This window comes from Platichthys flesus, chromosome 6, assembly GCF_949316205.1.
Source record: "Platichthys flesus chromosome 6, fPlaFle2.1, whole genome shotgun sequence".
NCBI classification, from domain to species: domain Eukaryota; kingdom Metazoa; phylum Chordata; class Actinopteri; order Pleuronectiformes; family Pleuronectidae; genus Platichthys; species Platichthys flesus.
The window spans coordinates 10,971,108-10,995,424 of NC_084950.1; the positions used below are offsets into that span (position 1 = coordinate 10,971,108).

The window sequence follows — 24,317 nt, forward strand, 5'->3', positions numbered from 1 at the left end:
AGCCTGAGATAGTCAATCTTTGTTCAGTCATCACCCCTGCAACCACATTGTCGGTTGTCACTGACAGCATCACAATAGTCACATGCACAGCAACTATTGCCTCATATAACAACACTCCAGCAGAGAAACCTCTTGATTTGCAGGGCCCTGTGACATCATTACCTCTGCCTCTCACCACTTGCAAACCATTTGAACCACTTGCACAGATTGTATACAGACCTGTGAATTCTCAGCCCTTGGTCAGTGCAGTAGCATCTCAAGCTCAGGACATTCCCATTAATCTTTCTTTTGGAGCACTTGTATCTTCAGAAGTCAAACAGCAACTGACTGCAACCCCAGCAGCCATCAGCAATGGAGGTCCTGTGCTTTCCCTAGAAGCTACAGGAGCAATGGATCTGTCCAACTACAGACCAGTGAGAGCTATGGTAGCTTTGTCTGGCACAAGCCCAGGAGTGGTGACCACTGTTGTAGAAGATGATGGGATTCCAGTCGACCTCACAGCTAGTCGGAGGAGTGTATGCTGTGATGTTATTTACAAGCTACCATTTACAGGAAGCTGCAGAACACAGCCACCGGTTATAACCCAACCTGACAATCGTTTTGGTTACAGAGATGACCACTACCAATATGACAATGCTGGAATGTATGGTATCAAAGGTATGAATGGTATAAAAGCATCAATGTCTGAGACCAACCTGACAGAAGCAAGACTCTTCTCCCATGATTCCAAGAACGACTATGACTATCTCAGTGGACCTTCAGATGGTGCTATAGACCTCACTGCAGCTACACTTTCTCCTGGTGAGTATTTTGGGGTATTAATTCATGTTGCCATGCTCCATTTACATTTGGTGTTTGCATTTGATTTATTTAATAGATTTGAAACTTTATGTACAAAGTTGCTTTGCCTGTAGTGTTACAGCTCGAGACTTTGCTTACTGAAGATATGTGTGGCTGTTTTCCATATGAATGCATGCTTTCCTTAAAGGTTTAACTTGCTTTGTTGTTTGATATGCATGTTCTCATTTAATATTAACGGCTGCTTGTTTTTCTTTTTTTCACAGATGCATGTGTGTGCCTGCGTGTTCTCCCTCAATATTTTGGTTTTGCATCTTGCTAGCCAAAATGACTGCTTATATGCATGTGCAATGGAATTCTTTTTAATCAATGCTGCATGACCTTCAGCTTCAGACATAAAGAACACTATGTTTGTATAATGTATTTGCTAAATTAAAATCTATATCTCTGGACTTATTATGGCAGGTAAAGCTCTAGACTTCACTCACAAAACTACTGGAGTCTACCCTGGGATGACTTCTGATCCATACTCCCAGATCCCTGCAGCTGCTTTCGGTGTTAAAAGTGCTCTAAGAACCTCAGCTGGAATCGTTTACTCCTCAGTCTCTGCCCCAGTTCCATCCACGTATGCAATTACAACTCAACCAGGCTCTGTGTTAAGCACCACCTTTACACCTACATCAACAGTCCAAAACCAGTCTGTGCCATATCCATATGGCTTAATTCCTACTACAGACCCGGGACAGATCATTCCTTTTGACACAGGCCTTCCTAAGGAGCTTCTACCCACAGCTTTAGCTGACATTATAACAGGCTATCCAGAAATGTACTCTGACACCACTCTGGAAGCAATTGCTGCCTCTTTGGATGCCTTGGCTTCTTCCCCAATATTCCCTGGCTTAGACAACACTAAGATGGTCCAGTATCAGATGGAGAGGGAGTTTCTAGAGCTAGAGAAACTTAAGCAACTTTGTCTTGCTGAGGAGCTAGAGTGGGAGAGGCAGGAGATCCAGCGTTACCGTGAGCAGGAACAGCTTATGGTCCAAAGGGAGCTTGAGGAACTTCAGGCTCTGAAACAGCAGCTTCTCCTGCAGCAGGAAGAAGAGCACCATGCTCACATGGTGGCCCAGCAGGAGACATATGTCCAACAAACAGAGCAGCTGCAGCAAATCCAACAACTCCAAATTCAACTCCAACGCCAGCTAGATGAGCACTACAGTAGCACTGGTACCACAGGAAACCTCCTTGATGCTAAATATGCAGGAGTAGGGGACGGTGGTCAGTACTGGCCTGTCAAAGATGAGTCGACATCTCCATTAATTACAGCACAGTTAGAGGAAAGCCAGGAACATAGTAGTATAGGACATAAGCTGCAAGCTGACCATGACACAGGGAAAAAAATTATTGATAGTGGAGTGCAGACAGATGACGAAGACTCAGCAGAAAAGCAGCCTGTGGGAAGGAGAAAAAAGAATAAGAGAAATGTTGACAGCTCAGCTCAGACTGATGATGAAGACCAAGATGAATGGGAGGCCCCCACAAAAGCTCGACGGCGCTCTCGAAAACATAGCAGTGAAGGGAAACATGGCTCTAAGGTCGCTAGCATTGCTATCCAGACAGTGGCGGAGATGTCTGTCCAGACTGACCACTCTGGATCAATCAAACGACCCACTGTGAAGATGGACACTAAGGTGGAAATTATTAAGCACATCTCAGCTCCCGAAAACTCTCAGAGAGGTGGCAGTCTTAGCTGTCAGACAGACTCAGATAGAAGGCACACACCTATTGAGGTGGGATACAGCACACACCTAACAGCGGATGTTCCCACCAAGACTAAAATCTTCTATACTGCAGTCTCCCCGTTGTCCCCAGAAAAGTCACTTGGAGGGCAGAGAATGCTAACTGCTGACCCAACCAGGTTTTCCTCTGGCCCTCGAATATCAAAGACTGGTCAAAAGTCTCTATCTGATCCTATATCCCTGAGTCCTACCAGGGAGGACGGGATGAGTGGATACAATGCAGACAGCTATACTGTAAGTTAAAGCAGAATTGTTTAAGCATGCTGAAAATGGTTTAAATACAAAAATTTAAGGAAAGTATGGTGTGAAATGGAATTAAAAGGAATTCTGTAGTGTTTAAAGTATTATTCAGTGACTCTCAGATTTACTTGTTTTTATGTTTAAGGGACGAGGCTCTCCCTCTGGCACAGGAAAGAAAGTAAAACGGACACTGCCAGACCCCCCTCCTGAGGATGAATCCATGACAGGAAGGTCAGGCTACAGCAGCAACTCTGCACGTCGTCGTCTGGCCCGCAGCACAACAATGGCTCGGGCAAAGATCCTGCAGGACATTGACAAGGAGCTCAATCTGGTGGAAAGAGAATCCTCTAAACTACGCAAAAAACAGGCGGAGCTAGATGAAGAGGAAAAAGAAATTGATGCCAAGCTTCGGTGAGATGCTGTGTCTTTAACATCAATACACTCTTTGGTTGTTGCCATTGTTCAGACTCGGGACTTTAATATAATAGCAAATAATGTTAGTAACTAATTATTATGACATAACATTATTATAACCAATATAATTGCATTCACCCCTCTCCTGCAATCATTATTCCTAATGCATCTGCATGATTCCCCTCTCACCTTGATAGCTTATGGGCTAAAAGGCTGCCTTGACTTCACTCAGTGAGACTCCTCCACATTCACACATAGTAAAAGGTACTAATGTGTGAGAAACTGGAACATTATTTGTCTCTTTGGTTATAATGTTAATAGTATGGTCGGTGCTTAAAGTGTAAAAAGATATATATCTTTATTTGCCCATCAGGTACCTGGAGATGGGTATCAACAGACGTAAGGATGCCTTGCTGAAGGAGAGAGAGAAGAGAGAGAGGGCCTATCTCCAGGGGGTGGCAGAGGAAAGAGATTACATGTCAGACAGTGAGGTTATCAACCTCAGAGAGAGTAGGGGTGATGGCCAGGAGAGACCACGGACTGCACCCCAATCTGAGTTTGACCAATTCATCCCCCCACAGACAGAAGCTGATTCCCAGTACAACACACTAACCAGTCCCTACTCCCACTATGCCCAGTATGTTCCCCAGACCCAAACCACCAGTCCCTATACCCAACCGAACCTCTATCAGCAGCAGTCCCTCTACCACCAACAGGTGTCTCCTTACTCAACTCTAACCCTCTCCCATGCCCAGGCTCAGTCAAATAGTTACCAACATGCTCTGCTCTTGCAGCAGGCAAAGCAGCGACAAACCACTTCAGATTTAGAGCCTAAGATCAATACTAACTACGAAGTAATTCGCAGCCAACCTATGCTCATTGTACCAACCTCCACAGAAAGTGGCTATGGAGTTGCTCACCTGGGGGGCAAGTATGGCAACTTGGACTTGAGGCTAGGGATAGAGGAGAGGAGCATGGCCTCTAGTCCCATGTCTAGTATTTCTGCTGATTCTTTCTATGCTGATATTGACCACCACAATGCCAGGAACTATGTTTTGATAGATGACATAGGGGAGCTCACCAAGTCTTCAACCGGGCTGAGCAGCACTGGAATGGGTTCGGGATTCAACCTGCCTGATAAGGAGATGTCCAAGGCAGACAGACTACTAAGAGCAGCAGAAGTCAGACGAACAGCAGAGGTAAATACTATGCTGTTACAGCAACCTTTATTTTTACCTTCCTCATCATGTATATGCATACGTTACTGAAAATAAAAAAATTACTGTCACTGAAAAAGAATCCTGAACAAATGAAGACACAATGACTTAGGTCATCAATCAATTATTTTGGAGGTATTTTAACAACCTTGAAGGGCTCCTGTTATTGTGTGACTTTAATTAAAATGTCTGCATTGATAACACTAAATATGCGCTATATCTATTGTTGTTTTGTTTTAGGTGGCAGAGTTTTTAGGCTCATCTCGTCTTCAAGGTTATGGTAAAGGAGAAGATGACACTATGGAAGAGCCTTATGAACTTAAACTACTGAAGCAGCAAATCAAGCAAGAGTTCCGGCGAGGAACTGAGGGGCTAGAACATTTAACAGGTTTGGGACCACCCCAGTATCTCCCCAGTGACAGCAGTTTCCGCAGCTTTCCTAAAGGAGAGAAATATAGCATTGGTAGACTCACCCTTGAAAAACAGGCTGCAAAGCAACTACCAGCAGCAGTGCTTTACCAAAAACAGATGAAGAGCAAAAAGGCCCAAATAGACCCTAAAGCCATCACAAAATTCTCCCCAATTCAGGAGAGTAGGGACCTGGAGCCTGACTACGGCAGCTACATGGGGTCTGGAGCCTCCTCTGTTAGCAATCTGGCAGCTAGGGCTAGGTTGCTTCAGGATGAGATTACATTTGGGCTAAGAAAGAACTTGTCTGAGCAGCAAAAATACTTGGGCTCCTCTCTCGGGGCCAACCTAGCTGGTTCTCTTAATCTTGGGCAGTCCCTTGGATTGGGATCTACTATCAGAGCCACTGTCCAGGATGATGGCACCTACCCAAGTGGCAGTCGTTCCCGACCTTCATCCCGCCCCTCCTCTCGGCCCTCTTCTGTCTATGGCTTGGATCTATCTATTAAACGGGACCTATCCAGTTCCTCACTTAGACTTAAAACAGAGGGGGAGGTCTTGGATGCAGCATTTGCCCCTGGGGTGGCCAGAGTAAAGCCAACTAGTTTACCTATCAGCCAAAGCCGGGGCCGCATCCCCATTGTGGCTCAGAACTCTGAGGAAGAGAGCCCTCTGAGCCCAGTGGGGCAGCCTATGGGCATGGCTAGAGCCTCAGCCGGACCTCTCCCTCCCATCTCTGCTGACTCCAGGGACCAATTTGGTTCTAGCCATTCCCTGCCAGAGGTACAGCAACATATGAGGGAGGAATCTCGAACGCGTGGCTATGATCGAGACATTGCATTCATCATGGATGACTTGCAAGGTGCCATGTCTGACAGCGAAGGTAAATGGAGCCTCAGACTGTTGCAGCAACTCGACTGTGTGGACTTGCTTGTCATGCATGCTAATGCTAGTGGTCTCACTGACTTTTTGCATTAACTGTTTCATCCTTTATTATCAGCGCACTATCAAGTTGTTGTTGGTTGTCTGTTACTGTATTTCCCTAAATGTCACATTATTTGTTTGCATGCTTGCCGGTACATAATACTCCTGGCCCGAGTTTATGTATGTCACTAATCAGTTATATCCATTTCTGCTCTATGATTTCATCAGCATGCTTTCTCTTTTAATTCCTCGTTGGCTTTACTCCTTCACAGTTACTCAAAGCCCATTGGTACCAAATTTGCAATGAACAAACTGTATGGCCTTGGACATATTCATACATATTCTCCATATTACAGCTGCCTTATTCCTAGTGAGAGCAACATATTTTATTGTACCTCTGAGCAAAGTATCTACAATGAGCACATACAGAGAATACATCCAGAGTTGTAATATAAATAAGATACTGCATACATATTTATGTAATGATAGATTGTGGTGTATAATGACAGGAGAAAAGCCTATTTGCAGGGACTGAAGGAGCTGGATTATTTTTTATAAATAGAACAACAAAGATTTGTGCTTCGTGTTTAGAAAAAAAAAACTATATTTGCAACTTAGGTTAATGTTAAATAACAATGTAATATTCAAACATTGTCTCATATGTGAAGTGCCTCATAAACTTATTTCAGCCTAAACATGAACTATACATACAATCTACTGAACATTTTTGAAAATGTTTGGTTTATGGCATTTAGAATGTCTGGGATGCTTTGGAGACCACCTGGAAGCTGCGAAAAATGATTTTTACATGACGACGAGGAGTATCTAGGGATCCTCGCTTCCTTTTTATCCAGCCCTCACCACCAATCTGCAGAACAGTGACTTTGTTAGATCATTGCCTCAGAAAGACATGTTCTTACTGTTCTACGGCTATACTGAAGAGTTAGTAGCAGTAACTTGACTATTTTTGATGGCATTTCCCTTTGTGTAGTTGATTCTCGCTGATCCGGTTAGATCATTGCCTCAGAAAGACATGTTCTTACTGTTCTACGGCTATACTGAAGAGTTAGTAGCAGTAACTTGACTATTTTTGATGGCATTTCCCTTTGTGTAGTTGATTCTCGCTGATCCGGTCAGTGACACAGAAACCAATTTAAGAGCAATTCAGATATAAAAATATGAAATATGAAATATTTGTATGTCCACACTATTTTTAAAGGACTTTCATGCAGCTAGATGTGATCTGTGAAAGAAATAAATTAGGCATCAAATGATTGTGTCTCATCTATGTTGTGTTAACTATTTGTCTGTGTTTCTATACGTCTTTAATTTTCTATCTGTACCCAATTTTGCATCCTGGCATGTTGTGCAATTCATGTTTCCATTTCCGTCTTAATAAAGTGATTGTTTTTTGCTTGTGGATTGTTGCTGTGGATGTCTCATTCCCACGTGAGATGTCCATGTCCCCTAGTGTTTGACAGAAAATATTGACATGTATTATCTCTACATTGGTTGGGATTGGCAGTGTTCCATTAGGTTATATAATTCCCTTTCGGTAGATTAGTATGAAATATGGAAAAGTACTTTATACGTTTTCTGGTTAATTTAGATATTTTACCTCCATTTGGTAGAAACTCCTAAAGTTACTCTGCACTCTGCACAAGATATTCAGATAAGTATCGCAATGCATATCAGCAACAAGTATGTTCAAATTAAGTTCTGGACCATTTAACAATCAGTATACTTAAAGTGTTGATAAGGTGATATCTGTCCTGACAACACCTAAAAGTGTCCATTTGCCTTGATTACAGCACTAAGTGAGTCCATGCTGGCTTTGAACAGAGATGATTCCAGAATCTTTCATGAAAGTATCAGACACGGTAGAGTATTTTATAATACTAAGACTTGGCTCAGTCTTACATGACTTGATAGATGGCTTAAGAACTAAAGTGTAATTTACATGTTTTATATGTCAAAATGCTTTATGCTTAGATTTGTAAACTGACATGCTAATAATGTCAGACTTTTCTCAGAAATTTCAAGCATGCATCTTACATTGACTGCTTTCAGTGCATGTTGAGAAGTATACACACTACACAGTAGTCTTAGCACAGTTCCTGTAGATTGTTAAGATGAATATCCTTAATGTTTACGCATTTTGAAAAAACATATATACAACTTTGTATCCTAGCTGGAGGCCCAAACTGGAATATAGAAGGTGAGACAGCATTCGATTCCCATGTAGTTACACAGAGACTGTATGCCTCCATGCCGCATATCATGGTTCTCTATGATCCCACTCCCTGGTTGATTTTGTAAACCAGACTCATTCTGGAATGACCCACATCTCAGTTGTATACAATACATGTCATTTAGCAGATCTCTAGTAGCTGACATGTTCAATCCATTCTGGAATGAATCCCATCTTAATGCCACTAGAAATCTTTTATGTGTTAAATATTGTGTTGTAGTGATTTGATTTTCACATCATTCTGGAATGACTGCTCATGGTACTGTAATCACATCAAACCCATTCCCAGCATTCATGTTAATGCACCTTTCAAAACACCATGTGTATATTTTGTGATCATGAATAAGTGTTCCACAAAAAAATATATCATAAAATGATATACATGTGCTTTTGAGTGCATACATGTTAGATCTTTTACCCAAATTCTACAGGTTTAGGCTGATTCTAGATCAGACAAGTCTAACACTGACAAGAACTGATCATTTTGTTCTAATCTTTACATCTAAGACTCAAGGGTAAGAGGCAACATTTACCTTCAGACTAGATGATCATCTAGCCATTTATCTTCTTCATTATTGGTGCATCTTCTCGGGGAGATTAGATTACTGATAATTCAAAGAGACATTCAGCAGACCTGCGCACATTCTATCCTTAGTGACAAAGTACTGCAATGAACACTAAAGCGATTACTCACATATCTAATGTAGAATATTTCCATGCATTAATCTTTGCAACAATGAGTATACAAAATCATTTAATGTTACATATCATTGTCAAAAAGGTATTAGATTATCTGTATGATGAGCTCTGTAAGGTGCCATGTTACACTGCACTTACAGTACATAAATAAGGAGTACATTTTACAGTTATATGGTCATTGATCCTATGCCATAAGCTAAAGTAGGAGGTAGACTTATACCGTACCCACTGAGTTTCGTAGTAAGAAATAATACAGAACAAAACACATAATGGGACAATTCCAATTGTACTGTTTTGACTTAAATTATTATCACCGAGTTTTCTAGGGCCTCTTTCACCATTCACAATGTTTCCTACACAGCAGCGTTGAAAATATGGACAGAAAAGCTGTATGGTATCAAAAGCATGGCATACTTTAAATGCTCCTGAAAATGACTCCAGTGTGTTTACAGAGATGATTTAATCCCACAGACGATATTAATAGGGGGAAGCAGAGTTTATACTCCTTTGATTTCACTCATCAGGTGTCCTGATAGAACAGATCAGAGATCGTTCTCCCTTTAAGCAGCCAGGGATACACATGACACATTTCCTGATAACAAGATTGATCTCTGCCCAAGTAGCTATTAACATGTTCAAAGCTGAAAAGCATCAAGCTATCAGGGATATAGAAGGTGTGCGATTGTGTGGACATGGTTTTAACCATTACCTCTCCCTGCCTAGCCTACCACCTGAGGAGAGAAGACACAGACTGGTTTGACAAGCCGACAGAAGGGCATCAGCCAAGTGGAAGCATGTCAGACAGAAGACAGGTGAGATCAAAGCTAGCACTCGGCTTTATACGATTTTCTTTCCTTCCTGAAAACATGAAAACCTATGAGGAACAAATGTACTGCATTCTCTAAATGTTTGATATCTCTCTCAGATGAAACTGGTCCCTTTTGCCTACCCTCACACTTGCGTCACGCTTAAGAGAGACCTGCGGGACACCAGTGTTTCAGGTATACGGCAAACATAGAGCAAACACAGATCATGCAAAGATTATCAATACAATCATTTGAATTCCTTGTTTTACTGATTGGAATTTGGGTTGCTTGTTTCCCTCTCAGGGAATGGACTCGGAATTCGTGTCGTGGGTGGAAAGGACATTCCGGGGGGCAGAGGAGAGATCGGAGCCTACGTTGCCAAGGTCATCCCTGGGGGTGTGGCAGAACAGACAGGAAAGGTTGTAGAAGGTAAGAGAAGAATAAGAAAAGGAGTTCATGAAGGGAGTCTTTATTACTTTTATACTTTACAACTTTCAACTATGTGATGAAATAGTTTGGAATTTTAAGAAAACGTGATACAGTTCAACAGGAACAAATACACTGTTCACATTTAAAGGTATAGGAAATTCATTAATTTGAGTTATCCTGGTGTGAGACTGTAAGACAGACCATGTCTAAGGCCCAAGACATTATTGATGTAAAAGCTAACATTTTAACTGCCATTAATACAAGCAGCAGCGACAGCCTCCAGTAAAAGTCTCTGAATGAATCAATGATTTCCAGATGGAGATGTGCAAGAGGGCTGTAGCCTGCTGTGTTGTGGTCTGTCATGTCTCATTCCCTCTTACATCCCAACACAGGAAAAAAGCCTGTCAACTCCGCCTCCACAGCACTGGGCTGTGTTAGTCATTAGGCTATATTTAGCATCATTACACACAAACCCACCAAAAGCAGGCATCCGCATAGTCAAACACACACAGGCAACAATAATCCTTTGAAAATCCCCATTCAATTCTTATTTGAAGTTGTTAGAATTGCCAAATGGTTGATCTCTAGAGAAGAAATGGGACATTAATGGTAATTCCAAAAGTTTAAAGATATTTTTAGGACTAAATTGGTTCTAGATTCTTTCTTCAGTGGCATTTCCACCATGGGGACAGCCATGACTTTGCCTTAAAAGAGGGGGTTGAAGGACAGTTCAGCTAATGCATATTTGAGACTCTTGTAATAAATTTGTCTTAATACTGAGGCAGCCAGGGTTATTTTTGATATTATAAAATGTGATGAAGCCATTAACATTTATTTTATGTTGAAATGCAGCTGTGCAAATGTTATCTTTATGTTTCTCTGAGAGAAAATGATGGGGCAGAACATGCCTTCAGGTGAAAAGACAAATAACGTGGGGGGAGGATATGGTGAATTATACGGTGAGAGCATGTGCGCTGGCTCGTGCAAAAGGGAATGGAGATACTAATTCAAGCCTTTATTGTCACAGCAGCCTGTGAGTTGCCTCAGAAGCAGAGGTCTAATCTGAGGACCAGGTTTCACTTGTGTAAGTGAGGCCACGTGCAGCTCTGGCATTGCAGTGGAAGTCTGAGTTTGCTGTGCACTGAGTAGATTATAAATTGTTTGCAGTGCTGTGTCTGTGTGCAATGATATAAGATCAAATCAACAAAAAACTGAATAATTAATGTTTTCCCCTGGCTGTATAATAAATTGAAGCATTACATAGGCTGCACTAGAACTAGTCATGTTTCATATTTAGAGATGTGGTGAGATACATTTGTCCACAGGCGATAACATATTGTTTGGGAATTCAGTCTCTGAATCTGCCTTCATCCCACCACAGGAATGCAGGTGCTGGAGTGGAACGGAGTCCCTCTGATGGGGAAGACTTACGAAGAAGTGCAGTGCATCATGGGCCAGCCATGTGCAGAGGCGGAGCTCTGCGTGAGACTGTGAGTTAGATCTGTCATCATTATCCCTCCATCCCACTGAAACTCTTACATGTTTAGTCGCAATATGGTGATTCTGCACCCCTCCCCCCTCCCACCCTCTCCTCTCTCTGCTACTCATCCCACACCCCTTCATCTGACAAATATCACAAAATGACTGATACTGCTAAAAATACACTGGTTTATATTCCATTACAAATTTCCTCTATGGATCCAAACAGCGACCTTAATATGCTGTCTGACCCTGAGCACCCACAAGCCCTGGAGCACCATGTCCAGCTTAAGGCTGGTATGTACAAGGTTTTGTTGTTCTGTCTGCATGCATGCATGCATGTATCTGTGTACCGACTTCACATGAACACAATGCGCATTACTGTACACATTTGTCTCATAAGGTGGGCAGCGCTCCCCTGGGGTGGATCCTAAGCAGTTGGCCGCAGAGCTGCAAAAGGTGTCGCAGCAGCAGGGTCCGGGTTTGGCAGGAACAGGGGTTTTGACCGGGAGCTTAGGGGTCCTCTCTGCACTGGAGCGCTCCGCCCTCCTCCACTCGGGGACTGGATCGGCGGCCTCCAGTGGAGTGCCAAGCCCTGGCCAGCCCGCGTCCCCTGCCATAAACAAAAAACAGCGACACAAGGTAATGCATGCTCGCTGCTGTTGGCTCATCTCAGGCTCTCTAGTAGCGAAGACGTCAGTTACTGCAAAAAATACATAAACAGAAGTAGTGTACAACTATGTCAGGGGCCGATATTTTGAGTACGATATGTTTCTGAATGAATAATGGCGAGGGTCTGTAACAGCCTGCACAGGAACCTTGTGTGATCCGTCATAATCCTTGGCTGCTGAGATTCCATTAGTATTACATCACGCAACACTACAAAGAGGAGGTTGCATGTGAAGGTCAAACGGTGTGACTGTGTTCATCAGAGAGTGACAGACCAATTACACTAGATCAAGAAAACCGTGTGGTACAGTGTTTGACCCTGGCTTAAGGGGCCTTTCACAGATGGAATGCACTTTCATACAGCAAAGGGACATATATTATGAGCAAATTTCCCAATGCTTGATTCTTAAAAAATACAAAAATAAGAAGCGTTAGGCCTAGAAGTTTATTTTTCTATTAATGGTTAAGTAGCTCCAATAATAGATGAACCCTCTAACACTTCACTGGAGGACTTTTCTCTCCTGAGACTGATAGATCCAGGGTGAAAGCTTTACTCTGCAACCGATTTAACTTGTAGCTGACAATATGATATATACATTTTAAGAGAGTCCAATACACTGCAAGCAATTCCCAGGGTAATGGCTGAAGTCCATCATGAACATTTCTTCGGTGGTCAAGTCAGGTCCGTCAATTTTGTCTCTGGAACTAATCCAATCCGTTTTTTAACTACTGCTTGCCCCTCGCCCTTTTATCCTTTCCCCTTTCAGCCAGCTGAGGTGATGACGATGCCTCACCCCATCACAGGAGAAATTCAGGTAAGAGAAGACTACAAAAGGAAAATTCAACTGCAACAAGACTCTGGTCTTTCTCACGTCGCCTCCACCTCGCTCTTTTCCCCCTTCAGCTCCAGATAAACTATGACAGGAACCTAGGAAACCTGATCGTACACGTCCTGCAGGCTAGAAACTTAGCCCCGAGAGACAACGACGGCTACTCCGACCCTTTCGTCAAGGTCTACCTCTTACCAGGACGAGGGTGAGTTCTCAGTGTGTTTGAGTTCTCGGTAATGTCTGGTCCGTGTCCCTGCCTTTCTGCTTCTGTGTCTGTCTTGTTTACTCTCCCCCTATTTCTTTCTGACTTTGTATCGACTCTGCTGTGTGAAACTACGACTACTAACTACTTCTGAGTTCTTATGAGAGAATGAGACAGGACTTGATATGAGGCAATCATTATTAGTGTGATTTGTCTTTACAAATCGATGGATGGGTGTTTTTCTACCTTACACATAGCTATTACAGGAGATACCATACCGCTACATTACAATGCGTCAGATTACCTGGTCATACATTACTATGTGTGCAAACATACACGCCGCTGGAGTCACAAGCTCTTCATATTCTGCGCACTTTTGACTGAAGGAAGTACTTTCCCCCATTAAAAGATCCTCAGCTTCCTACTCTCATTGCTGGCATGCTTCATGAGAGCCTGTGAAGAGCCAGAGAAGAGATCGATACAACCTTTATCTTACTGTGTAACAGTATCTGCTCTTAGATAATGACTCCATCAGACCTGTTTATGCGATTATACCCCCCCCCCACGTTAGAAATTAAAGCTCTGTAGGAGATCACATTTGTTCTGGTTTCATGTGAATATTTTTTTTGGAATGTATTTATCTGACTCCAGCAGAGAAGTGCACAGCCATGTATCCCAACAGCAGTTCAGAATAGTGAATTATTAAATCACCCATGAGCCAAGTGTAATCTTAGTGAGGTTTTTTTCAGGAGTCTTGCGTCACATACATTGCTCTGGTAGGAAAACACTGATACACCTTGTAGAATATTGATTGCCTCAGATCTCTATCCTCTACTGCCTTTACTTTGAGCTCCTTGGGCTTCTCTGACTGTTTTTTGTGTTTTTGCTTTTCTTGTTTGTGATATCTGCCCTCCTCTTCCTCTTCTGGACTCCCTCAGCCAAGTCATGGTTGTCCAGAATGCAAGGTAGTGTGGTGCTGATCTTTTGCTTTTAGTTGGTGTTACGTTTTTTTCTTTTTACTTTGTGTAAATTACTCCACGTCTCCAAAGTGGTCTTCCACCCTTTTGTTGTGGCCTCTGTTGTTTGTCCAACTGTCTGCTCTACTTCATGGTGTTTGAGAACACTTCTATCATTGCTTTTTCTCTCCATGCCTCTTACGTTTAGCTCTCCAGTCTCTGAAGTGATTTGTGATTCTGTATCTTAGTCCAAACTGACAATACAAAAATGTATTTACATCTAAATTTGTTTCTGACGTCTCCACACAACACACAACACGAGGACCATTTTACAAACACCTCTTCAGTCCACATTTATTCAGCATATCACAGTTTGGTGATGTTTTACCATGGGGTCATGCAAGAAAGAGAAATTTTAATTTCATGCTGACAATCATTCTGAATATCCCAACTTATCAGTGCTGATAACAAGAGAAGGACCAAGTATGCCCAGAAGACGATGAACCCTGAATGGAACCAAACTGTCATCTACAAGAACATTCATTTGGAGCAGGTACTGTGCAGAACCACATTAACACGCCCACCCACCACACACACGCACACACACGCACGCACGCACTCACGCACAGGCATTCACTATGTCTTGTTTGTGTACTTACTGTATGCGCTACAGGCCACTTAAGGGAAAAGTGGATGCCTTATACTCTTATTAGGATTCAGTCCTCATGCCTTGTCCCCAGGGCTGTTTATCAGTATCCCCGTGCAACCTCTTCTCAGCACTCCCAAGATTCAACTTAACGACCATCATTTCTGCTCCCACACACCCGCCACTCAGAAAGTCTAACTGCGAGTCATGTGAACAGAGAAGAGTTGCAGAAACTTGGTAAACATGCCCCCGTGAGCTTGTCTCTCAGCTCGGGTGTCACCGCGTGTTCGGGCGCGTGCTCTGTTCTCGAATGTCTGTGTTTGCGAGGAGCATGTGCCGCTCGCGACTGAGACACCACCCAGACAGTAATTACAGCTTGGAGGGATGAGTGCAGATGCGGTGTAACTTTAGTGGTCATAGAAAGGAGGCCTGTGAAGCCAGTGGTTTCGTGAGCTCCTCTGGGGCTGCCTCAGGTTAATCACGTCTCACTGCTGATCTCAGAAAGGCTGCTGCTTCACTCATTTGCCTTCTTCCAATACTACACTACTACACACATATGCTACACATTAACAGGGATGTACACACACACACACACTTTCAAAAGTAACCTTTTAGGTCTTTACTCATTACAATAAATGACCCTCTGAGGATCACATTCATTCTTACTGCATGCAAAGTGTACCAAGACTCTTTTCTCTCCTCCACCCACATTCACACAAACACAAGCACACACACTGCTCTCCTTCACACAACTTCACATGAGACCCCTCATCACAATCTGTGCCCCTAACACCTCTTTCCATTCTTTCTTTCCAGTTAAAGAAAAAGACACTGGAGGTGACGGTGTGGGACTATGACAAAACCTCCTCCAATGACTTCCTTGGAGAGGTAAGTTCTTTTGGAATTTGAATCAAGACGAAGAAGCTGTCAAATACATTTTGTGTTTAACCAGTACAAAAGGTTCCTGCTGGTTGTTTTTTTCCATTGACCAGCTTCCTTCAATGCTAAATACATTGAGCATTGCTACTGTCCTGCAAAACTTCTCATTTCTCATCGAATATTCTTTTCTCTATTCCTTTATTTTCGCTTATTGTGTCTCAGGTGTTGATTGACTTATCGAACACCACCCAGCTGGACAACACTCCTCGCTGGCTGCCCCTGAGGGAGCAGAGTGAGAGCATTGAGCACAACAGAGCCCACCATGCTGCTCAAGGCCCACCAGGGTCTGGGTCTGATCAGGGACATGGCCAAGGACACATGTCAGGACCTGGGTTGGGGTCTGGGCATGTTATGGGACAGGTTCAAGGACTGGGAGATGAGATCCATGATTCACCTAAAAACTCTGTAATCAAGAGCAGAAGTCATGGAATTTTTCCCGATCCAGCTAAGGGTAAAACGACACACCACATGTATCTGTTCTAGCCTCAAATTCATCCATTGTTTCAATAAGTTTCCATTAATCTGTATATTCTATATGACTAGTTTGGTATTTTAACATTGTCAGGTTCTCAATTGTGACAAAAGCTGTGATTTAAAATGCGGTCAATCAGTTTTCATAGAAATAGAGGCTACCATAGGTTACTATAGAAACCAAAACGCAAATAATGTCTTGACAACTATAATTACACTCTAGTTGCTCTATGGTACAATCTAGGGCTTCAGTGGAGCAGAAAATTGAAGGTGCATTTAAGAAACCATGCTTATTTTCACCCTCCGTTTCTTGTCATTCGTGAACATCCATTTCTCTTTCCTGCAGACATGCAGATGATCCCTCTGGAGAAGTCACACAGCAGCCCGGGCAGCTCCAAGTCATCCTCTGATGGCCAACTGCGCTCCCACGGCCCATCCCGAAGCCAAAGCAAGAGCAGCGTCACTCAGGCCCACCTTGAGGACGCTGGGATAGCCATCGCTGCTGCCGAGGCCGCCGTCCATCAGTCCCGCCTGCAACCAAGTAAATTCTGCCCCTTCCCATGATACACTTCCTGGGACATGCTTCCTCTTTTTTCCTCAGCATGCAAGTTCTGTTGAGATTGTTTGATGAAAACCTGAACTGCTGTGTGGTCACCTCATTTTTTACCTTCAGCTCTTTCTTTTTCCTCTGACCTCAAATTAAGTTTTATTCAGCCTCAGGCAAGTTAGAGTAATCTTAAAAGTATAGTCCAAGACATATGGAAAATGAAAAAAACGGAGGTATTGTATATCAAAAACTATATTTCTGTATAAATCTTTTCTTATTCGATCTTTTAATCTTTAATTATCTTTTTATATAAAATGTAGTACTTTCAGTGCACTAAATAGCTTTTCCAAATACAGCATTCAACATTATCCATCTGTCTAATGTGTTCTCTACATCTTTGGTTATATCAAGTAGCACATTAGATAGATATACTGCTGAACGTTATTAACACTGCAAAGATTTATTAAAAAAGTAATACATGTTTTGCATTAGCTCCAAATTTACAGCCTCAGACCCCACTGTGTCATGTTGTGTGCATGTGCCAGTCCCAAGCATATGGTTTCTGCACACCCAGTGTGGAGATCTCCAACCCCAGTATAGAAACCAAGCTGGGATGGCTGTCCCTCACGTCTAATACCATACCAAAATAATTTAATTAACAACACCCATTCATGTTTATGCACAGTCTTTAGTGTGATGCCCTCAAAATGGAGAATTATGTTGTCTTCCCTTTCTGAGATAAGTTAGCCCAGTGTGAGAGCTTTTTAAGCATGCAGCTGCAGCTCCCCTGGCTACTGCTCGCTGGCCACCGAAGACTTTGTGGCGCTGCTGTCTGTCTGTGAGTGTGCCATATGGATCAAATAAAAAAAAAGAAAAAAGAAAAAAAAAAAACTTGCTCAGACACAGACAGGAATGGCACACAGACTCCCCACCCCATACCCTAGTCCTTTTCCATTCCTGCCACCTAAAACCAAAGGGGACTCAAATGAGAGACTGAACCAGTCAAACCAGGAAACACAGTCACAACGAGAGGTTAAAAAGTCACCATGGATTCTCACTCTGCACTCACCGGCCAATGAGAGTAAAGCGGTCAGCTATCCATGAGCGGAACAGAAGTGTCAAGGGAAGGTGAGACAACATAAGATAAATAAATATTATTAATCCTACTGTATTAACTTTAATGCAATAAAACTAAAGAAACATAAATAGGACAACAAAATGAAGTTCATATAAGTAAATGTGTATATAACTGAAGTAACAAATGAATCCAGGTGTCTCTCATTCAATGATTTTCATGTTTGTGTGTCTGTGAAATTAATTGTGTGCATATGCAAGTGCCAATTTTTGTGGTTACTTTTGTCAGACATGATTGTGCTTTAATGACTTTGGGAACTGAATTCCCAGCTATTGCCTCTGAGTCACATATTTTATTTCAAACAAAATGTACCTACCATTAGTCATCATTTTAAAGCACATGTGTGTACACAATGTGAAAGGCAAAGAATGTATCCACCCAGTCTAGACAGAAACATTTTCACACATGCCCTGAACGAATCCAGCTCTATCATACTGTATAGAATGAGCATAGCTCAATGGTAGCCAGGAGCCAAGACCCAATAATTAAGTCTATGAAAGAACATTGATATTATCTGACTCTCAGTCCATTTTCATATGTGAATTAAACTCTGTGAATTCATTTATTTGTAGTTAAGGGATTTGCTGGGTGTTAACAGAGGTTATGCACCCGACTGATGATTTCAAGGACAAACAGTCAAATGATGATCTGTTCCTCCCGGGATACACTGTTATGTGATTCTCAGTCACAGCGTCACTGTCAGGGAGGGAGAGATAGCTCCCTCTCCAGTGTTTCAGCATGTCTGCTGGACACGCATGCATGTGTGGCAAAAGCTGTATCAGTGGAGTTGTACTGTGTTCATGGGCAAACAATTTCCTGTAAATAGACAGATAGACGGATAGATAGATAGATAGATAGATAGATAGATAGATAGATAGATAGATAGATAGATAGACTGATAGACAGACAGACAGACAGATAAACATTTACATAGATACATAGATAGATAAATACATAGTTAGAAAGATAGATAGATATCCTCACCTGCACGCTTGTTCTTGCCACCCTCAGGACCAGGACACCGGCTGGGTGATGTCTCAGGGTCAGTGGTGCTGTCTGCCCCGAGTCTCATAGGAGACGCCTACGGGGACGGGGAAGAGGGAGCGGGCACTGGAGTTGACAGTGCCATTTTCCAAGTGCCACGCATGTAAGACCATTTGTGGCTGATTTTAAGCACAAAGATGGTGTCTGATGAATAAAGCAGTGCTCATAATTTGTTTTATTCCTCACAGTGGTAAGACTGTTCCCAACGGCACCGACAAAAACCAACTGGGAACCCCAGAAAATGAAGGCAAGTTCCTTCAAGAAATGACCTGTGTTCTTAGGCTATGACAGAACATTAACTGTTTTCTTCCTCGGTTGTAGGTCTCCACCTGCTGGATATTTTGAATAACGACACTATTTTAACCATTTGTTTAACAATCCCTAAACCAAGTTTCCATAATGACACTATTCAATTGTGGAGTGGAATGCTGAGTCAAGAGCTTATTGTCAATTAACAATATTCAGCCGGCATAATGACTTAACGCGTGGCTCTGGATAGTGGAGGAGAAGTAGGTGTCACACTATCCGACGCACTCATAACTATATCTACGTTTCATGTAGCTCAGGTGTCATGATGCCTCTCTTCCATCTCTAGTTTCAATCTGTAACAAAGAGCCCATGGTCATTTTAGGCCGTAGCCTGACAGCTGTTACCCAGATGAGGGTGAGGAGGTCATTTCCATGGAGCCCTGAAGACTCATTTAACACATTTTACCCTGACCCTGTCTCAGCAGAACCCTTTCACTTAAATATCGATAGGAGCACATGGCAGAGGCACTGCAAAGATGTTCTCTGACCTGGTTTTACTCTGCACTGAGCCCAGGTTAAGTGATGCATAATTGTTAAATAATTCAAAATAAGCTTCAGTGACACTGCAAGTATATGCTTTTTCTGTTGAACTGTAAAATGCTGTCTGTGCGTGGTACATGGTACAAATATAAACCCTCAGACCTACATTATATATAGAAATCTCCAACTTTAATGTAAATATATTATATATATACAGATAGATACTTTATCGATCCCGAGGGAAATTTAGGCATCTAGTGGCAAACACAAGAACATAATATAATAAAAAGTAGCAGTTAATCTGCAGGGAGAAGAAGGTCCAGCCACCAGAAGAGCTGTCACTGTAAGGAAGTAACAGAGCCTGAGTACTTATAGGTAATATAAATACAAATTTAAAGATAAACAACTGTAGCTGTACAAAGTTGTGCATTAGATTAACAAAGCCTGTAATACAGCGAATGTAAGTGCATTAAAAAAAAGTGAAAACAGTGCAAGAATAGAACTTAAAATCTACTAGACATGAAGAAGAGTAAAACACACTGCTAGCTATTTAGCCTTTTAACTAGTCAGCTGTGTTTCCCTCCCACTGTTTGCATTGGTCACTGCAGTGGATCATATTATTCACCGCCGCTTAGCTGCAGAACGTGAATAACATTTTAATTCATCACCTGATCCGCGGTTCACGTCACATCCGGTGACTTTCCATCGTCAATGCTGACGAAGACAACAACTCCCGCGATAGCGCGCTGCTTCACGACGTCATCAAGCTTGTTTTGTTTGTATGTTTTTATTGAGCGACCCCTAGTGGCCGACGTCGCGCACTGCAGGTTGAGGGGCTGATCCCTGATGTCATCTTTCCTTGTTATGTAGCAGGTAAAACACAAGTAATAGGGGAGATCAAGGTCGCTCTCAAGAAGGAGGTGAAGCCAGAGGGAGACCAGCTGGTTTTGGAAATCCTTCAATGCAGAAACATCACGTACAAGTTCAAAAGCCCCGATCACCTACCAGGTCAGAACTTCTATGTTTGTGTGTGTGTGTGTGTGTGTGTACAATTATACTTTGTGTGTTTTTGATTTTTTGTTTCAATCATCAATCCATATTCATCATTTGTCTAATGATCTGGTAATTTCCCTCAGACCTGTACGTGAAGCTGTATGTGGTGAATGTGGCCACTCAGAAGAGGATCATCAAGAAGAAGACCAGAGTTTGTCGACATGACCGGGAGCCGTCTTTCAACGAGACCTTCAGGTTCCCCATGAACCCAACCGGACACGCCATTCAGGTACAACACACACCCAGATGTGAACACACAGATGTTATGAAGTGTGGCTCCGTCCAGATGTCGAGCATAACGTTTCATAACGCACCATTTTCATCTCATTACATTTGTTATTGTGACATATTTACTGCTGTTATAATCGACTGATTGGTCTAATAATCATAGAAAGTAACTGTGGACAGAAACAACCTTCAAAACAGCTCAGTGCAGTGTAACATTGGAAGCTTCTCACATAACAAGTATTAACGTTGATTATCATACGTTCTATAAACTGATCCAGGATTTTCTTTTCACTTGTTTTAACCTGAGGCTGAGGCGATTGGGTGTTTTCGTTGATTTGTCATTGAATAATTCATAGATTTTGATGAAAGGAATCAGGCATGTTTAGGGGACCGATATGAGTGTGTGAAGATCGGTACAGATCCAAATAAAAATCTAGTGAATTTGAATGGGGTGTTTTAAGGGGACTGGTGCTGGGCCTTGGCTGAGGTATGCTCTCTGCTGAGTTTCCAGTCACCTTAAATCAAATCAAGCTGCACCAAACTGTACACAATCACAGATATCAGTCCTCTAAATACAACTGATTGTTTGCATCCAAATCCAATTATTAATCCCTGGGAAATTGGTGAGAACATAAAAAACCAACATCGTTAAAACAAGGAGGAAGGGGCGGGAGGGTCGGATTCGCCGAAACAGATCTGCAACAGAATGTAACTGGTTCTACCTGGACACGTATGGCATCCTTCCACCAAGTTTCATGGTAATCCGTCCAATAGTTTTTGTGTAACTAAAAGACAAACAAAAGCCGATATTAAAGTAAGTTTCTTGGCAGAAGTGATAAAGAACAACACAAAAACACATCTTTGATCACAATTCAGCTGTTAAACTTGTTTGTTTCTTTTTCGATGGGTTAAACATATCGATCAGTAAATCAGAGTTTGTCACTTGGCCCAGATTGAATTACTCATGGGGAATAACATGGTTTTAACAGTGCATATTTGAAGGGGCTGGCACTAACAACAACCCTGAAAACAATGATTGGAAAGCAGCAGAAGGACGAATGTGTTCCTAACTCCCATTTTTCTTTTCCAGCTTTTCCTGGTGTCCAACGGCGGGAAGTTCATGAAGAAGACGCTGATAGGAGAAGCCTACATCTGGCTGGACAAGGCGGACATGAGAAAGAGAGCGGTCAGCTGGCACAAGCTGTTCGTCAGCTCCGGTCTGACAAACCCCTGAGCACCACAGCAACAACAAGAAGAAGATGACCAAAGGGGTAGCAGCTCAACGAAAGGTGAAGCCCATGTCACAGGTCCAATTTTGACCAAAAAAGTGTTGGAGAAGAGGAAATAAAAAAAACAAACAATTTGATGTAATTCCTCAGTGGATACGTTAGAAGAAGGAGTGAATAATGTGCGAATACCATAAGAATTGAATCAGTCCAACACTGCCAGCACACGTCCACCTCTTCCCATGTCAAGACGCTGCCAGTTGTGGGCTTTTGCTCGTATAGGATGCAAACGTGCAAGTGACACATCAGGCACTGAACAGCAATATGGCTTTTTAGAGCAGTGATGTCTTTACCCACCATAGTTCCAACACCATGGTCCACGTTAGACACTGTTGTTTCGGTGCTGTGCCACTGAGCTAACATATCTATCAGAGATTTAAAAGTTGAATTTCACCTGAATGAGCTTCGTGGTTTGTCCTGTGACACTCATCGTTGTACTGCCCACATGATGCTCGTGACGTGATGTAACGATGGAGGAATGCTTAGTGTTTGTATGATCGTCAGTTTTATGAAAAATCTGAAAAAAAAAAACGCAAAACAACAGAGCCTTTTACGTGGAACCGAGTCAAACAGCTGACCTTCGTTGTGGGATGAAGATAAGCATGTACAGCACTTCAGATGTAGATACCACACATGCCGATTACAGAACATATCAGAGAATCACATTGTACAGTGTGATGTTTATGTAGTACACAAAGATATCGGATTTAGAATATATAAAAATACGCTATAAACATAAAATATAGAACGTCAGAAGGTTATATATGATTAGATATACACTTATGATCTCTCTATCTATGATCTAGATTGAGGCTGTGGGTGGCGCACTGACAATCCACTGGGCTACTTTAGTCGAGGGCGTATGCAGTCTCGTGTCGACTGCCATGTGAATGTGGACCTATGTGAGTAAATGGCTCCTTTGGTCCTGTGATCACACTGACGCACCACTCGATCTTCAGCAGGACGGTCAAGGTCAACGTCCATCGACATGTTACCGTGCAGGGCAGTTTAGAATCACAATAACAAGGAATCGCTCGTTGTGCTCTGAAGCCCAAAGCACATTGTGTTGAATGTTTCAAACCACCTGTTGAGGATGACGAGGATTTGTCACATCATCCGTTGTCATGTGTGCGACGTTTTACTTTAAGGCTGTTGTTGTGCTCAGAGTATGCTAAATATTTCTTTCTGTGTAGCTGTGATTCACACACGTTGTGTCAAAACCATGCGTCGAAACCTGCAACTGACGGATTGACAGCTCTGCTTTTTTTCGTGCATTAGTAAAAATCCCTGGTCTGAGTCCCCCCCCCCCCCATAAAAAAAAATGTGTTCTTATCAGTCAAATGTCAAGGTTCCTCTGTGTGTCTGGCTGTGCTGTTAAACTCACTGTACTGTTTTGTGTCAGTGAACCAGCCTCTTTCACTGCCTGTGACCAAAACGCTTACTCAGGCCCTCTGGGGTTCAGTCATATCGAGTCGGGGGAGAAAACGTGGGGCCACGTCGCAGTGCTAATGTTCGAGCAAGTGACCTGTGTATTCATTTTCAAATGATTTGCCACCATAGCTGCAGAAGGAAATCAAGTGAACCTTTGTCGGTGTATTTAGGCATATCACAGGGCTTATGCAATTTTTTTTAGAATTAAATATAAAAAAAAGAGGAAACAATAAATACACTTAGAACAGAATGTCACTTGAATCTCTCAGCCAAGGAAAACAGAAAGAGGATTTAGTAAAGAAGGGATCAGGGTGGATTTTTCTGATGATTATTTTGCTGTGCCAACCTTCAGATTTCTTTTTCCAGACTCACTAGTTCTTTTGATGTACTTCTATGCAACATAGATGTGTTTGGATGCATTTCTGTTTTGGAATTAAATTATTTACTTGTAAACATTTTGTCTTAAAATATGTCTATAGAAAATGACTTTAATTTATACATCAGTGAGAGAAAATATTGAATACAAAGTAAATGTATAATTTTTTTAACTGATTTTAATATATATTGATGTTAACCGCTGTTAATATCTATCTTGTGCACTTTATCATTAAATATTGTTTATTTTTCT

At 42.2% G+C, this 24,317-nt stretch overlaps 1 protein-coding gene across 1 annotated transcript in view; it reads left to right on the forward strand.

Annotated features, from left to right (window-relative positions):
• Window positions 1-680: 680 nt before the first annotated feature.
• Window positions 681-24,317, forward strand: part of pclob (piccolo presynaptic cytomatrix protein b) — a 24,534-nt gene continuing 897 nt past the window's right edge. The window contains exons 1-23 of the mRNA XM_062389700.1: window positions 681-801; window positions 1,264-2,831; window positions 2,983-3,248; window positions 3,625-4,450; window positions 4,709-5,759; window positions 9,474-9,562; window positions 9,676-9,751; window positions 9,860-9,985; window positions 11,367-11,475; window positions 11,694-11,761; window positions 11,868-12,106; window positions 12,901-12,948; window positions 13,038-13,168; window positions 14,104-14,130; window positions 14,581-14,674; window positions 15,584-15,655; window positions 15,869-16,157; window positions 16,524-16,718; window positions 18,871-19,006; window positions 19,092-19,150; window positions 20,487-20,699; window positions 20,828-20,973; window positions 22,063-24,317. The exon at window positions 22,063-24,317 is cut by the window's right edge and continues 897 nt beyond it. Coding sequence (XP_062245684.1) covers window positions 681-801; window positions 1,264-2,831; window positions 2,983-3,248; window positions 3,625-4,450; window positions 4,709-5,759; window positions 9,474-9,562; window positions 9,676-9,751; window positions 9,860-9,985; window positions 11,367-11,475; window positions 11,694-11,761; window positions 11,868-12,106; window positions 12,901-12,948; window positions 13,038-13,168; window positions 14,104-14,130; window positions 14,581-14,674; window positions 15,584-15,655; window positions 15,869-16,157; window positions 16,524-16,718; window positions 18,871-19,006; window positions 19,092-19,150; window positions 20,487-20,699; window positions 20,828-20,973; window positions 22,063-22,206 — 6,093 coding nt within the window. The 3' untranslated portion in view covers window positions 22,207-24,317. The remainder of the gene's footprint in view (window positions 802-1,263; window positions 2,832-2,982; window positions 3,249-3,624; window positions 4,451-4,708; window positions 5,760-9,473; window positions 9,563-9,675; window positions 9,752-9,859; window positions 9,986-11,366; window positions 11,476-11,693; window positions 11,762-11,867; window positions 12,107-12,900; window positions 12,949-13,037; window positions 13,169-14,103; window positions 14,131-14,580; window positions 14,675-15,583; window positions 15,656-15,868; window positions 16,158-16,523; window positions 16,719-18,870; window positions 19,007-19,091; window positions 19,151-20,486; window positions 20,700-20,827; window positions 20,974-22,062) is intronic.